At 37.0% G+C, this 16,292-nt stretch overlaps 1 protein-coding gene across 1 annotated transcript in view; it reads right to left on the bottom strand.

Moving 5' to 3' along the window:
• LOC149790379 (uncharacterized) overlaps nt 1–16,292 on the bottom strand; it is a 202,385-nt gene that overhangs the window by 60,055 nt on the left and 126,038 nt on the right. Inside the window, exons 27-29 of the mRNA XM_089972427.1 lie at nt 15,972–16,195; nt 12,602–12,831; nt 6,964–7,117 (exon numbers count right to left, since the gene is read on the bottom strand). Of these exons, the coding sequence (XP_089828553.1) occupies nt 6,964–7,117; nt 12,602–12,831; nt 15,972–16,195 (608 nt within the window). The remainder of the gene's footprint in view (nt 1–6,963; nt 7,118–12,601; nt 12,832–15,971; nt 16,196–16,292) is intronic.

Here is a 16,292-nt window from a genome sequence, read left to right as displayed (position 1 = left end):
TTAGATGCATGTTGCCAATTTCAAGGTGAATACTGAATAAAGTGAAAGTTAAAGCAGATATCTCGGTGGACACAACAACCCCCTCCCAGTAGAAAAGCAAAGAGCTAATTTATTGACGATGGAATATTACACTGAAAAACTCAGTTTTACCTTGTTTACTCAGTGGAATTGATAAAAATCTGCTTGATCAATTGATCTTTCAGTGAAAATGTAGATAAATAAAAATGTTATAATGTATTACAACCTGACTAAAATTAAGAAAATAAAGTTTTGTTCTTTCTTGATTTTTCAATTTTTTTTCCACCTAAACATCATCGTAACTTAAAATCTGGCCATTTACAAAACCATCAATTTTTATACATGTCTGTCTTTATTCGTCTAATAGAATTCCTTTTTTCTATGAAGACATCTATCTACCATTTACAAATATCTTGTTCATGATTTTAACTACAGGTATACTATTTTAAAAAAATGCAAACTATGGAAACAAGAAAATGAAAGTTCTGTATTTATTAAATAAGCACAATGTGAATGCCTTCAAACTACCAATCAATGTCTTTGTTCTATTTCAGTTGTAATATTCTATTGTCATATTGAGGGCAAGCTCAGATCACCACCCCACCCCACCCCAAATGGCAAGTTCAATTTTCCAGTCAGTTTGCCTTAAACAAGCCAACATAAAATTTGTGTACAAAGCTCTGTGTGTGTGTGTGTATGTATGTATGTGTCTGTGTGTGTGTATGTATGTGTGTGTGTGTTGTTCATCCTTCAAGTTTAAACATGACCATGCTGTCACTAACTGGTTTGGATTTTATGAGTACATTCGTGCTCTGAACTATCTGTGGAACACTTGACAAAAAATGCTGTTACATTGATCAATAAAAGATGTGCTGTAGTTCTGAGAATTATGGTCTCTGCAGTTGTGAGATTTACACTGCCTGCATTTCTGTGCTGCCTCTTTAGTTCTCAGATGTATGCTACTTGTATTGCTGCACTGCCTCTGCAGTTGTGAGATTTCTGCTGCTTGTGTTACTGCACTGCCTCTGCAGTTGTGAGATTTCTGCTGCTTGTATTACTGCACTGCTTTTGCAGTTGTGAGACTTATGCTGCTTGTATTAATGTACTGTCTCTGCAGTTGTGAGATTTACACTGCCTGCATTTCTGTGCTGCCTCTTTAGTTCTCAGATGTATGCTGCTTGTATTGCTGCACTGCCTCTGCAGTTGTGAGATTTCTGCTGCTTGTATTACTGCACTGCCTCTGAAGTTGTGAGATTTCTGCTGCTTGTATTACTGCACTGCCTCTGAAGTTGAGAGATTTCTGCTGCTTGTATTACTGCACTGCCTCTTAAGTTGAGATTTATGCTGCTTGTATTACTCCATTGTCTCTGTAGTTTTGAGATTTATGCTGCTTGTATTAAGGCACTGCCTCTGCAGTTGAGATTTATGCTGATTGCATTACTGCACTGCTTCTGCAGTGGTGAGATTTATGCTGCTTGTATTACTGCACTGCTTCTGCAGTTGTGAGATTTATGCTGCTTGTATTACTGCACTGCCTCTGCAGGTGCGAGATTTATGCTGCTTGTATTAAGGCACTGCCTCTGCAGTTGAGATTTATGCTGATTGCATTACTGCACTGCTTCTGCAGTGGTGAGATTTATGCTGCTTGTATTACTGCACTGCTTCTGCAGTTGTGAGATTTATGCTGCTTGTATTACTCCACTGCCTCTGCAGTTGTGAGATTTATGCTGCTTGTATTAAGGCACTGTGTCTGCAGTTGAGATTTATGCTGATTGGATTACTGCACTGCTTCTGCAGTGGTGAGATTTATGCTGCTTGTATTACTGCACTGCCTCTGCAGTTGTGAGATTTATTCTGCTTGTATTAATGCACTGCCTTGGCAGTTCTCTTCTGACCTGACATCCTCCTCCTCATCAACAGTTCCAGTATAGAAGTTCCAGTATAGAGCAGACCAAACCAGATGGAACAATACTGCATATGTGAGCTTTTCTCATGACTCAGAGTCAATGTTGAAGTGGTTCAAGGATTACTTGTGGGAATGTTTAAAGTGTCAACTAGTTCATGTGGACAAATGATGCATGTTTGTACTCTTGTGGTAAAGTTCCTTAAGTCTACATTAAGTGTGTGTAATGTACACCTGTCTCTCTTGATAACTTGCACACAGTGGGGTCCAAAAACATAGAATGGTCTATAAACGAGGATAAGAGTTACTAGAGATCGAGCAAATGCGTGGGTTGGAACTAGGCTAATTAATGACTATATCCTCATTTTATATCCCCACTGAGAATAATAGTCAATAAAGTGCTTTATCTAATAACGTTGCTTGTTATTTTGTATAAATCACATGTATTTTCAAAATGTCCAGCATCTGAAAGATTGTTAACATTTATCCAAATGGTTTCAACATCAAACCATGTATACATGAAAACATTTGTGCACTGCATCACTGCTGTTTGCTTTCTTGATAAGTTTGGTTCCCTGAGTAGCATATAATAGTGTAGTGTGAAGCAAGGAGTCTATGAGGCATGGAACCAGACTAACTCTTGATACACCAAAAAACAAGATTCCTTTTTTTTTTTTAAAAAGCATTCTTTATTTTGTGAGACAAGCATCTAAGTTGAAATTCAATTGTTGTATTGTTCAGTTAGTAAAATAATGATACAGTGATTTCATTGTAAGTGAAACGTCTTCTCATCCTTGTGGATATTACTATGTGCCAGTTCATCAATTCTCTGAAACTTGTTTCCCCTACAATGGTCTGTATCTGTGATACAAAATTGTTTATTTTATGAAGTATTAATTTTGCTTGGTTGCCTTGCTATCTTTGAACAGTTATGAATGAGTAGGTTAATTTAAGGTAGTTTAATGTCATTATGTGCACAATAACATTTATAACACTGTCTGATCGATCAACTGAAATGACTTCACCTGATATACAATCGCAGCAGCTAGATCTTAAGCTGGCAGGATTTACGCAACTTTTTATATTTTCACTTTCTTTATTTGATTCAAAAGACATAATAAACATGATAATACAAAGGAGGCCAGGTTTTAATTCATTGCATCAATACATTAAATACTTCCACTAGTCAGATATCAAAACACAGTTGGCACTTAATTAGGTTCTCAGAGAAATGCTCAAAGACATATCTTGAATGTTTAAATACAAGTGGGAGGACATTGTATTTATGATCATTAAGGAACTCAAAGACAGAACACAAATTTCACTTGATAAAAAATTATTAAATTGGAATTTATTAATTAAAGTACTGCCTTCGCTAGGTTTAAGAGATGTTTTCATTGATAGAAATTTCCTTGAATATTGTTAATTATGATCTAATATGAATGTTGCTTGGAAAGAAAATGTAACATATAAGGTTTCTTATTAAAAGTTGATAATTTCATAATGCTGGTTAGAATGTCCAGATTCTATCTACCATTTTTGATGATAAAACGAGTCATATATCAAAGTTTCAGTTGCCAATTTTGATTGAGATTTTCAACAAATAGGGTTCAATTTTTTATATTTTCTGGTTACGAAAATGGGAACCATGCCTGACCATGCATTGTAAGCAGGTTTGTGAGTCATCAGGGTGCGAGTTATTGAGGGAGTGGTATATAAGCTTAATACTACTGCTTGTATAGCATCTCCTCTAGGTGCATTGACATTTGACAGCAGGTCAATTGCTTTCTCAGATTCCATTGGCACTGGAGGATCAGCAAATGCTATGCTGATTTTCACTTGCGGCAGTCAATCACTTGCCTGCTCAATGATAGATGATTGTTGATTGAGGATGTTGTAGAAATGTTCTGCCATCTTTTGAAGTATCTCTTCTTTGTCAGTGAGCAGCACTGTGCTGTCAGCACTCAATATTGGAGATGCGGATTGTTTCAAAGTAGCATAGATGTCCTTCACGTTATTCCAGTCTGCGTAGGAGTGGATCTCATCTTCCTTATTGCTCAGTCACAAGTCTTGCAACTCTCTCAATCTGAATTGGACAGTCCTCATGATGTTGTTGTAGGCTGCCTTCTTTGACGACAAAGTGCTGCCTTTTACACAGGCCTTTTCTAGCTGATGTTTCTCACTAAGAAGTCTCTCTATTGCAGCAGCATTCCCATTAAACCAATCTTGATGCTTACATGTGGTGGATCTGGGATTCTGGATGCAGCTGAATACACAGTCTCTGAAGGTGCTCAGTTTTTCTTGACATTATCAAAGTTAATATCAATTGTTTCATGTTGGCTGCGCAGTTCTTCAACAAATGCCTGTTTCAGATATGACTGTTTCAATTTGAAGACATTATACTTTTTGGGCTCATTTTGATTTGTAGTTGTCTGGTAGGTTGAATCAGTACAGTAAGCTTGGAGGTTATGAGCCTGTGATAAAAAGTCCAATGTTTTGTATTTTTCATGGCCCCCATCACTAAGAGATAGCCTCTAAGTGATGAGGGCGATGAAAATACAAAACATTGGACTTATCACAGGCTCATAACCCCCAAGTTTGCTATTCTGTGATAAGTCCAATGTTTTGTATTTTCCATGGCCCTCATCACTTGAAGGTTATGAGCCTGTGATCAGTCCAGTGTTATGTATTTCTCATGGCCATCATCACTTGGAGGTTATTAGCCTGTCATCCGTCCAGTGTTATGTATTTCTCATGGCCATCATCACTTGGACGTTATTAGCCTGTCATCCGTCCAGTGTTACGTATTTCTCATGGCCATCATCACTTGGAGGTTATTAGCCTGTCATCAGTCCAGTGTTACGTATTTCTCATGGCCATCATCACTTGGAGGTTATTAGCCTGTCATCAGTCCAGTGTTATGTATTTCTCATGGCCATCATCACTTGGAGGTTATTAGCCTATCATCAGTCCAGTGTTATGTATTTCTCATGGCCATCATCACTTGCACATTATTAGCCTGTCATCCGTCCAGTGTTACGTATTTCTCATGGCCATCATCACTTGAAGGTTATGAACTTGTGATCAGTCCAGTGTTATGTATTTGTTATGGCCATCATCACTTGGAGGTTATTAGCCTGTCATCCATCCAGTGTTATGTATTTCTCATGGCCATCACCACTTGGAGGTTATTAGCCTGTCATCAGTCCAGTGTTACATATTTCTCATGGCCATCATCACTTGGAGGTAATTAGCCTGTCATCCATCCAGTGTTATGTATTTCTCATGGCCATCATCACTTGGAGGTAATTAGCCTGTCATCCATCCAGTGTTACGTATTTCTCATGGCCATCATCACTCGGAGGTTATTAGCCTGTCATCCATCCAGTGTTATGTATTTCTCATGGCCATCATCACTTGGAGGTTATTAGCCTGTCATCCGTCCAGTGTTATGTATTTCTCATGGCCATCATCACTTGGAGGTAATTAGCCTGTCATCAGTCCAGTGTTACGTATTTCTCATGGCCATCATCACTTGGAGGTTATTAGCCTGTCATCAGTCCAGTGTTATGTATTTCTCATGGCCATCATCACTTGGAGGTTATTAGCCTGTCATCCATCCAGTGTTATGTATTTCTCATGGCCATCATCACTTGGAGGTTATTAGCCTGTCATCTGTCCAGTGTTATGTATTTCTCATGGCCATCATCACTTGGAGGTTATTAGCCTGTCATCAGTCCAGTGTTATGTATTTCTCATGGCCATCATCACTTGGAGGTTATTAGCCTGTTATCCATCCAGTGTTATGTATTTCTCATGGCCATCATCACTTGGAGGTTATTAGCCTGTCATCTGTCCAGTGTTATGTATTTCTCATGGCCATCATCACTTGGAGGTTATTAGCCTGTTATCAGTCCAGTGTTATGTATTTCTCATGGCCATCATCACTTGGACGTTATTAGCCTGTCATCCGTCCAGTGTTATGTATTTCTCATGGCCATCATCACTTGGACATCCTGCCTGTCCCGTATCTTGACATAGTCAATGAAATGCCACTGCCTCTACTGTGGGTTTTCATCCAAGACATCTTGTTTGCAGCCTGCTGGAAAACTGTTGGTGATGAGGAGGATGTCTGGTCAGGCTACGACTGCTACAATAACAGCAGATGGTACTATCTGTGACCCAGAGTGGACAGATACTCCTGGCTTTGTCTGTAAAGTCCTTTCTGGTGGGTCAGGTTGCTAAGTAGATATGATCATCTCTCAGCTACAGATTTATCGTAGATGGCAAGAGCTGTGTGAATAGCTCATGGCATCATCTAAGTTGAAATAGGAACTAATGGCCACCCACTGCATCTTGCCTCCGGAGGTCTCATCATGGTCATCCCAATGAATTCAGATAGGCCTAGGTGAGAGAGTGTCATTACACAACTTTCTCTCACTTATTAGTCAAAGTCATACACAAGTCATGTCATGCAACTATCATCAGCAATTATGCATCCACCTTGTCGAACCCAGATGAGATCATGATACAAATCTGATGAGGGGCCCCGAGTGGCCGAGTGGTCTAAAGCGCTCTTCGTTACGGATCACTGCCATCTCACCTCTGTCTGCGGCGGTTCGAGTCTAAGATTCAGCCAATGTGGGCATGTGAGAAAGCTTGCCAGTAGCTTCTCGTGGGTCGGTGGTTCTTTCCGGGGTTTTCCGGGTTCTTCCTCCACCATTAATACTGGCCGCCATGTATAGCCCATCGTGCTGAAAAATGGCGTTAAACCCCACAACAACAACAACAACAACAACAAATCTGATGAAGATCTGGAGTCTCTTATCACAGAAGTACCAAATGCAGACTAGCTCATCATCCTTACAGTAACTTCTGAGTTGGCATATATCATCAGAAATGGCCAAGTGTCACTGGCAAATATGGCTTTTGATAAACGCAACAACAATGGACTACTCCTACTGACAAAATGTACTGAACACACACTCAGACACACACACACACACATGCTTGCCCATCCATCACACACACAATAAACATACCCAGGGTAGGAGGTGTGGAATCCATTAGAATACTTGGAGTTGTGCTCTTTGTACACAGTCCTGCCCCATTACAACACCAAACAGTGACATAGTATCTACTACCATCATTCAGATCCAGGTCTGTAAATATGTAATCTCGCACAATTCCATTCAGCTGTAATTGAAAAGATGAAAATGATGCTGTAATATGATTAAGCAATATACCACAAAATATAGTGTCTTACCCACAAAATATATAGTGTCCTACCCACAAAAAAATATGGTGTCTTGCCCACAAAACATGACATCTTACCCACAAAATACAGTGTCTTACCCACAAAACATGACATCTTAGCCACAAAACATGACATCTTACCCACAAAACATAACAAATACTGAATTGATGAAAGATGGAAACCATTTAACTTAGTTCATAAATTAAGTATTAAAATCATTGCCCATTTTAGAATCTCTATAAACCAATGTTTCCTTTCCTATCCCTGTTTTCTTACATTAAAACATTTGATAAAGATATGGCTACCATGTTAATTTTCAGGAAGAAATGACAGATAAAATCTATGATAAGATAAAAACAAATCTGCATGAATTTCACATTCACACATCCAAGAATGGAGTCTGAATATTTACTAAAGTATTGCAAAGCTGGTGGTTGGTTTCATCATCAAGAATTGGATAAGTATGCCACGTGTCCTTCATAAATTTCCATACACAATCTTACCAATATAGCCAACAACTATCACTCCAACAATGATGCAACCTAAAATATCAAAAAGATGATTACTGTATTTGCTGGCCTATAAGACAATACTTTCTGACCAGAAAATGTTAGCTTTGTCTTACACCCCGAATTCACTTGTATATAGATTTTGTATCCAAATTGCTTTATCATGTCACATAATTTTTTTGTATAGAAAAAATTCTCAAAAAGTTTGCAAAATAATGTTTAAAAAGATATTTCACTTTGGGGAAGAGATTGTGTATGAAAAAATATTGGACTCCACATTGTGGATTTTAAACAAGTACACACCCTCAGTATTAAATTAACTTATATCAGATGTAATTGCGCTGAAGTATCATGCATTAGTAATATATGTTGTTTGTAATATATGTTGTTTAAATTTGATAATAATAATAATAATAATAATGAGGACTTTGTATACTGCCTAATCTTTAGAATCTCTAAACGCTTTACAACATTAGACACCTATAAAATAAAAAACATATAATAATATTATTACAAAAACAAACACCATGAAATTAGAAAAACATTAAAAAATAAAAAACATGCCGAGAATAGTTCAGGTAGGAAACATTATTAGTCTTTAAGTTTGTTCTTGCAGTCGAAATAAGTGAATTTTGAGAGCACTCTTGAATTGGATCACTGTGTCTTTGTGTCTAAGTTCACTGGGCAATTCATTCCACATTGCTGGGCCCTGGTATGATAAGGGTGCATTAGAATTAACAAGTTAGAAGATGAATAACCACGACAGAGACGATTACTGCATCACAATTATCTTACTGCACCTAATGATCAAATAAAAATTATGCCCTGTTATAAGAGAGGGAGAGAGAGATGTATTTACGACTGTACAGTAATATTAAATTATTGTTCACTTACTTGATGACTGTGATCACACTCATATACAAAAGTGCAGCACCCTATTCCGTTATCAATCAATACTACTAGGTAAGCAATCCCTTCTAGTTTTAGTTATCACTTCCATTGTTCAAGAATCCAGTGGCTTTTAAGTGGTATATACATGCTGATTAAATATGCTTCAGCTGTAGTCAAGTGTTCCAAACATCAACACCTGTTTGAGGGCAAGATTTGGCAGACTAGATCAGCTTAATGAGGCTACCAATAATGAAATAAGGCTAAACATGGGTATTATGACTATGGTACCATATAATGAAAGGACATGCCAGGTGTTACTTGTGTATGGTGGTCCTTCAGGATAGTGCAGGCAGTCACATTCCACCAACAGTAAATTTGGTTATAACATTGGCAAAAGTGTCTTGAGCAGCTCTGTTCAGTACTCAGGCCATTCTTAAGACCCACTTCCATGCAGGTATTCAGAGAAGATAAGCTATGTTCCACCTCTTGGAAGATAGCCCTAGAGATGAAGTCCAACATCAAAGACACTGCACTGATATTTCACACAGAGTGCTGAGTGTCATCTAAGGCCAACTGATCCATATGTATGGAGTTTGGCTATGGCATCCCCAAAGCAGTGATATGACTGTCAACTGTTGGGGTTTCCAAATGGAATACAGGTGTATGGTCAAAGTAAACTGATGAACTGATGATGAAAATAGGTCAGAATGTTCAGAACTCTCCTAAAATGAAGAAAAACTGAATCTTTCATTTCATCATAATATTAGCAGATGCTGGAGCTTTAGTCCAGGTTGTTGATGGAGTGGGGGAGGAAAGCAAAACTCTGGGAATCGAAAGTGGAAATCATCTAAAATGGAAGCTCAGAAGGCTGAATCTTCTCATGACATCAGATAGTCTAAAATTGATGACATCACTTGAGCACAAGCAACATCCTCTTGATTGCATGGGGTGAGGCTTAGGTCTCCTGAAATGCTTTTTACTTAGCTGGCAAAGAAGTGACAAGGTCTGCTGCTCACAAAACTCATAGAACATCTTGAATTAGAAACTGTCATTTCAAGACAGTCACGGAGTAAAGAGTCTCTTCTCATGGCAGAGTGTGGAAAGATTATGAAGTGACATCTGTTGAAATTTGAGAAACTAATCATGGCATCAAGCCGAATGAGTATCTGGGGGTGGTGTGTGAGTTAGACTGGTCTCTGAACATGTCTGCAAAAGTTGGGTTCAGCATACTGGAAGCAAAGCTGTTAGTGATTGAGCTGGTAAATTATACTGCTGATTCAGCCCTTCATGATTCCTAGAATATGGCCTAGGCAGGTCACTGTTTCACAATTGGAAGAGTCAAACCCCAAGGAGGCATGGTAGACAGGAGTTGCCAATAATAATGTTGGAGTTGCCATTAATGCCGAGTCCAGTGGTGGTGACTGGGGATCCAGAGCTGTTTCTGAAAGTGTCAATGTTTAGTGTTTCGTTGCTGACGGGTAAGACTTATCTCCCTTGTCTACCAGAAATTCTCATACTGAGGAAAGGTCAGCATGCAGACTGGAGATGTCTTGCCCTTAGCTGTGCATGTCTGCACTTTGCCCATAGTTCTAAACTGTAAGACAACTAGAGCAAAATGTATAAAACTGTAGCCATGCATCTGTCTTTAGAATGCAATGTCAGCACAGAGCTAAATTTTAAAACAGTTGATCCAGAATTTATAACAGACAGTCTAATAAAGCAATGAAGCATACAGGTAAAATGTAATGACAATACCACCTATTGGGAGAAGCATAAATCTATGGATCTGTACCCATATTGTTTGAGTACAGAGTAATACCAAATGATGGTTACCTGGAAAATAGTGATAGTAGACATTCTTAATTGCAAAACAGGTAGTAGGAAAGGTCAATGATGGCAGGTACAGGTAGAATCATTATGGTATGGCATTCCAAGGCTAAGGATGACGTGGTAAAGGAAACTCCCCTGTATGTACTAGTAATGATGGAATAATACATATATATAGAGTTTACTTTAGGGCATAATGACATGCACACAAATAAATATTGTAGTTCGAACCTATCCTGTGAAATCGCATAGGCTACCTGTACAAGTGACTAAGTGCTCATTAAATATGATCGAATGCATATGCAGATAAACAACACTGAAATGTTGCCCATAGAAACATGCAAGAGCAAAATGAAACTGAGGAAAATGCATATAGAAAGCCAACCTGCACTGGTCCGACAAGAGCAGAAGCAATACAGAAATGTACACAAGTGTATATTTCACATAATACCTTTACATAAAATGGAAATGAGGCACTGTTATCGATACTTTCAAAGTAATGCACCAATATCCATTTTGAGGCAGTTACCTTTAGGAAAAAAGCACACAGCCTACCTGTACAAGTAAAGTCATTGAAGATAGTGCCCTGGCCTTGGAATAGAAACTTACTGGTATGCACCCATTCATAATGAAATTACACATATATCAGGAGTTTTAATAAGTGCTAGAGACTTGCACATACATAAAATAATTATAGCCCAAACTTAATGTGAAGTCGCTTGGGCTCCCCATGAAATTAATAATTATGGCCCAAACAGGAAAGTACCTAAACTTGTGATGATGGCAGAGTGTTAGCAAATTGTAAAGACAGAACTTTGGTCATCATAGGAAGAGAAAAAAATGGAAATATAGCTGGAGTATACTTTCTTAAAAGTGAAAAACTCCTCCAACTTAAATGCTATATCTTCTTCATAGATTCTGGCTTTTGTGAGGTCTCTCTTGATGTCAGTGTGCTTCTTGACAGGAGTGGAAATATAAACTGACAGGTTCAAGTATTTTGCCACCGATCCTTATACCTAACAGGAAATCACTCTGCCCATCTGCCATCTAGGTTGGCAGACAATTTTCAGCTCCCTTAAGTAAAAAGTAGTGTCTGTAAAGGCTGGATTTGTGAGGTAATAGTAGTTCTAACTATCTAACTGCCATCAAGGTAGGCAGAACACTTTTTGCTATTTAGCTAAAAAGTTTAAATATGGGAGAGCGGGATTTGCAGGGTAGTAGTAGTTCTCCCAAGGTATTATGATTGAGTAACATATTAAAAGGAGAAACAAGAAAAGCTTTTTCATTAAAGTTTGATGACCAATGAAGTCTGGTCTGAGGTACATACTAATCAAGGGATCCCTATGACTTGCTTGCCTTTGTACCCAAGGTAAGAATGCCTTGTTAATACAGTAAATTAAAAATTAAAATTATACCAGTAAAATCATATGAAAATCTTCATAGCGGCAAATTAATACAAGAAGTAAAAAGCACAACACTTACATTAAACTCTGTAATCAGGTAAGGTCAAACAAGAAATCTGGCTAAAAATAAAGGTTAACAGCAAATATCAGAATATATTTTTGAAGCCTTATGAAAGGTGCATTTCACAAAGAACATCCCTGGGCATTAACAGATTTATGGTTTTGTTGTTGTTGTAGGGTTTAATGCCATTTTTTAAGCACAAGATAGGCTATACATGGCGGCCAGTATTAATGGTGGAGGAAGAACCTGGGAAATCCCCTTAAAGAATCACCGACCCTAGAGAAGCTACTGGCAAGCTTTCTCACATACCCACATTGGCCAAATCCGAGACTCGATCCCACGCCGACAGAGGTGAGATGGCAGTGATCCGCAACGGAGAGCGCTTTAGACCACTGGGCCACTTCGGGCCCCTGATTTATGGTTTCGTGTTCAATTTCAGCTGGTCTAATTGCTTTGGTCATCCACTGACACCTGGAGTTTTTTTTCCTAATTCTCCTGTTTTCTGTACCTCAAAAGATCATGCATTGCTAGAATACAAGTCATCAAGACCACAAGATTTCTCTTTCTCTCTCTCTCTCTGCAAAACTCATTCTAGATGTGTATTGTTGAAGTCTGAAACAGTTGTCATAAAATTTATGTATAACATATAGAGTTAAAAAAATTTTACTGATTATCCATGTGAAAACAAGCATGATATAAATTTATATGTGATGTTTCAGAGAAGGAATTTACCGGAATGGAAGATTGGTTAAAGTCTCCACCCACATGGGATTCTATGGACACGTATTGTTTATCGATAAATGATTCATCATCGTAGACTCCCCATTCCACCATCAGTGTTGTCCGTGTGATCAGTGTGTTGAGCAGCATGCTGCCAGTTGGACCCAGGGTTGCTTCTTTAGTGAAGACTGGTGGAGTATTGTCAACCATAAAACCATTTGACATTGCTTCTGCATAGAGCCCTGTAAAAGTATAGTCAAACCCAGTGTATAATGATCACAGACCTGATGCAAATGGTCTTCCCTGACTGATGTGTGTCAACTACTGGATTACACCATTAATTTACAAAGCACTATCAGATCCAAAAAAAGCTGAAACCTAAATCTCAGAAAAACAAAAGCACTTGCATAATTGGCAGCAGTGGCAAAGATTTTTACATATTAATAGGTGTATCAAGCACATTCTGAGAAATTGTGCTTAAAAGGTTTTCGCTAATAAAAGTATATACGCAGAAGAGAAATGATAAATTTCACATGAATATGGGTGTTGAGTAACTGTACCAATAATGTCTGCAATGAAGTCACTCAAAATCCAAAAAGTAACATGAAAAAAATGTAATGAAAAATATAAGAATCACTTCAGCTTCATTAAGTGCCAATAAAACCATCTACTTAATACATACAGGTAATAATATTATCTGCTTGAACAATATAGGCACAAACAAACAGACATATCAAATTAATTTTGCTAAAATCAAAAGGCTTTTTGTGTAATTGTGCACTTTTTTTTCTTAAAAAGTCTAATCCACTCCATATATGGAGTAACTATCAGAACATGTGAGATATTACTCTATGTTCAAAAGTGACAGTGATTTTTGAAAATTAATTTGTTTGATCTATATCATTCTTTTCACAGCAAGGAGTACAACATACTGCTGACTTGACCTGAATCATATGATCATTAAAACAATAGCATTGCTTGAATTTCAACAGAAAATGGTACAAGAATGCAATAGTAGGTTTGGATAAAACAGCATTTAAACAAAAACTTGATATTAGAATTCATTCTGCAAAATACAGTTTACAAGGCAATGGCATTATGTATTACTTAATATTATCTCATATTTGATATGGCATTATTTATTATAGGATTAAATGATCATGGCTGGGTATTTATTGATGTGTAAAATATTCCAGATCAGTATCATGTGACCATTTACAGACAATCGTATTCCAGAAAATTTGTTTTATTTATAAAAATTGGAAATATCATATTTGATATGGCATTATTTATTACAGGATTAAATAACCCTGGTTGGGTATTTATCGATGTGTAAAAAATTCCAGATCAGTATCATGTGACTGTTAACAGCCAATCGTATTGCAGAAAATTTGTTTCATTTATAAAAATTGGAAATATCACATTTGATATGGCATTATTTATTACAGGATTAAATAACCCTGGTTGGGTATTTATCGATGTGTAAAAAATTCCAGATCAGTATCATGTGACTGTTAACAGCCAATCGTATTGCAGAAAATTTGTTTCATTTATAAAAATTGGAAATATCACATTTGATATGGCATTATTTATTAAAGGATTAAATAACCATGGTTGGGTATTTATCGATGTGTATAAAATTCCAAATCTGTATCATGTGACTGTTTACAGCCAATCGTATTGCAGAAAATTGGAATTATCATATCTGATATGGCATTATTTATTAAAGGATTAAATAACCATGGTTGGGTATTTATCGATGTGAATAAAATTCCAGATCAGTATCATGTGACCATATACAGCCAGAAAATTGGAATTATCATATTTGATATGGCATTATTTAGTAAATGTTAATAATCATCAGAATGGTCATGTTTTATTTCAATATAAAAAAAGTAAGCAAATTTCTCCCAAAAGATGATGCATTCAATAAGCGTTAGAACATGTGCAATTCTGTGGCTGTATTAGGCATCAAATTGGCACCATTTTCATTTAGGACCAACAAGGCATCAAATGCAATCATCTGATGAAAACTCCATGTTCAGAGGGAATAGCGATTTCTAGATTTTCAAGATAGCTGCCATGATACAAGATTTATTCAGGACCAAACAGACGGCATAAAGAAGTCATCTGGATCAAATCCCATTTCAATATGACTGTCTGCTCAAGAGGAATAGCAATAAGAAGTTTTTGATGATAATTGCCTTTAAGGCCATACTTAATATCAGATCACTGTTTATTTTAAAATTATTTATAACTAATTTTAAAATTATTTATAACTAATGAGATATCATATTTCTTTTAGTGAAAACAACATTTTCAAGTTGGCTGCTGTGGTGGTCATATTTCATATTTGAGCAGTATCAAATTCATTCACAACCAAATTAAACCATGTGATGAATGTTTGTGTGAAGTTTCATGGTAATCTTCTAAGTAATTTAGGAAGAGTAGCAGTAACAAAATTGTGCTAGTGGACAAATGGTTGACTGACAACAAAAAAAATCACCCCATAAGGTCTTCTGGTTTAGGACCAGTAGTGTTACAAACTTTGATTTGATAAAATATGCTAATGTATAGGTATACCTAGCTGGTGACAGATCAGTTGATTTTATAGAATATGCTATGTTAATGTATTGGCATACTAAGCCCAGATGACAGATCAGTTGAATATATCCTATGCTAATGTACAGGCATACTTAGCCCTGGTGACAGATCAGTTAAATATATCCTATCTTGATGTACAGACATACTTAGCTCTGGTGACAGATTAGTTGAATATATCCTATGTTAATGTACAGTCATACTTAGCTCTAGTGACAGATTAATTGAATATATTGTATGTTAATGTACAGCCATACTTAGCCCTGGTGATAAATCAGTTGAATATATTCTAAGTTAATGTACAAGCATACTTAACCAAGCAGACAGGTCAGTTGAATATTTCCTATGTTAGTGTACAGGCATACTTAGCACTGGTAGCATGTTACCTGAATATATCCTATGTTAAAGTACAGTCATACTTAGCCCTGGTGACAAATCAGTTGAATATATCCTTTATTAGTGTACTGGTATGCTTAGCCCTGGTGATATATTAGTTGAATATATTCTATGTTAACATACAGGCATAGTTGGCTCTGGTGACAGATTTGTTAAATATATCCTATGTTAATGTACAGGCATATTTAGCCCTGGTGACAGATCAGTTAAATATAATGATCTTGAACAAAGGAAGATGAAATAGTTTGAGCCCAAGCATTTACTGGCTTTCCCATGTGCTCTGGAAAATATTTGCAGACATCAAGCTATGTATTATTGTTATTCTTAAATGATTATGAAATATTTTGGCTTGAATTAATTTTGTACCTTCTGTCACATGACATACCTGCTTTATTGTAAACTCTTATTGTAGTGTAGATTAATGTTTGTAAGGGAAGCTTAGAGACATTGCGTTGTTGAACGTCTGTGATAATGACCTCCTCTGCAAGGTGTAGATTTGTTTCAGGAATGATATTACTACCTCCTGGACTGGTACCCACTCTATATGTATATCTATCTAATCCAGACTGAGAATCAGAATATCCAAACCATTCTGCAGCCAAGTATATACTGAAAATAAAAGAGACTGAATATGTTTGTCACTCTGAAAACTATATCCCAGCAGATTTATAGTGAAACATCACAGAATAACAGGTCATTAAAAAGA

The sequence above is a fragment of the Sinohyriopsis cumingii genome, chromosome 10 (assembly GCF_028554795.1).
Source record: "Sinohyriopsis cumingii isolate HCF-2022 chromosome 10, ASM2855479v2, whole genome shotgun sequence".
Taxonomy (NCBI): Eukaryota; Metazoa; Mollusca; class Bivalvia; order Unionida; family Unionidae; genus Sinohyriopsis; species Sinohyriopsis cumingii.
This window is presented reverse-complemented; position numbering and strand designations above follow the sequence as displayed.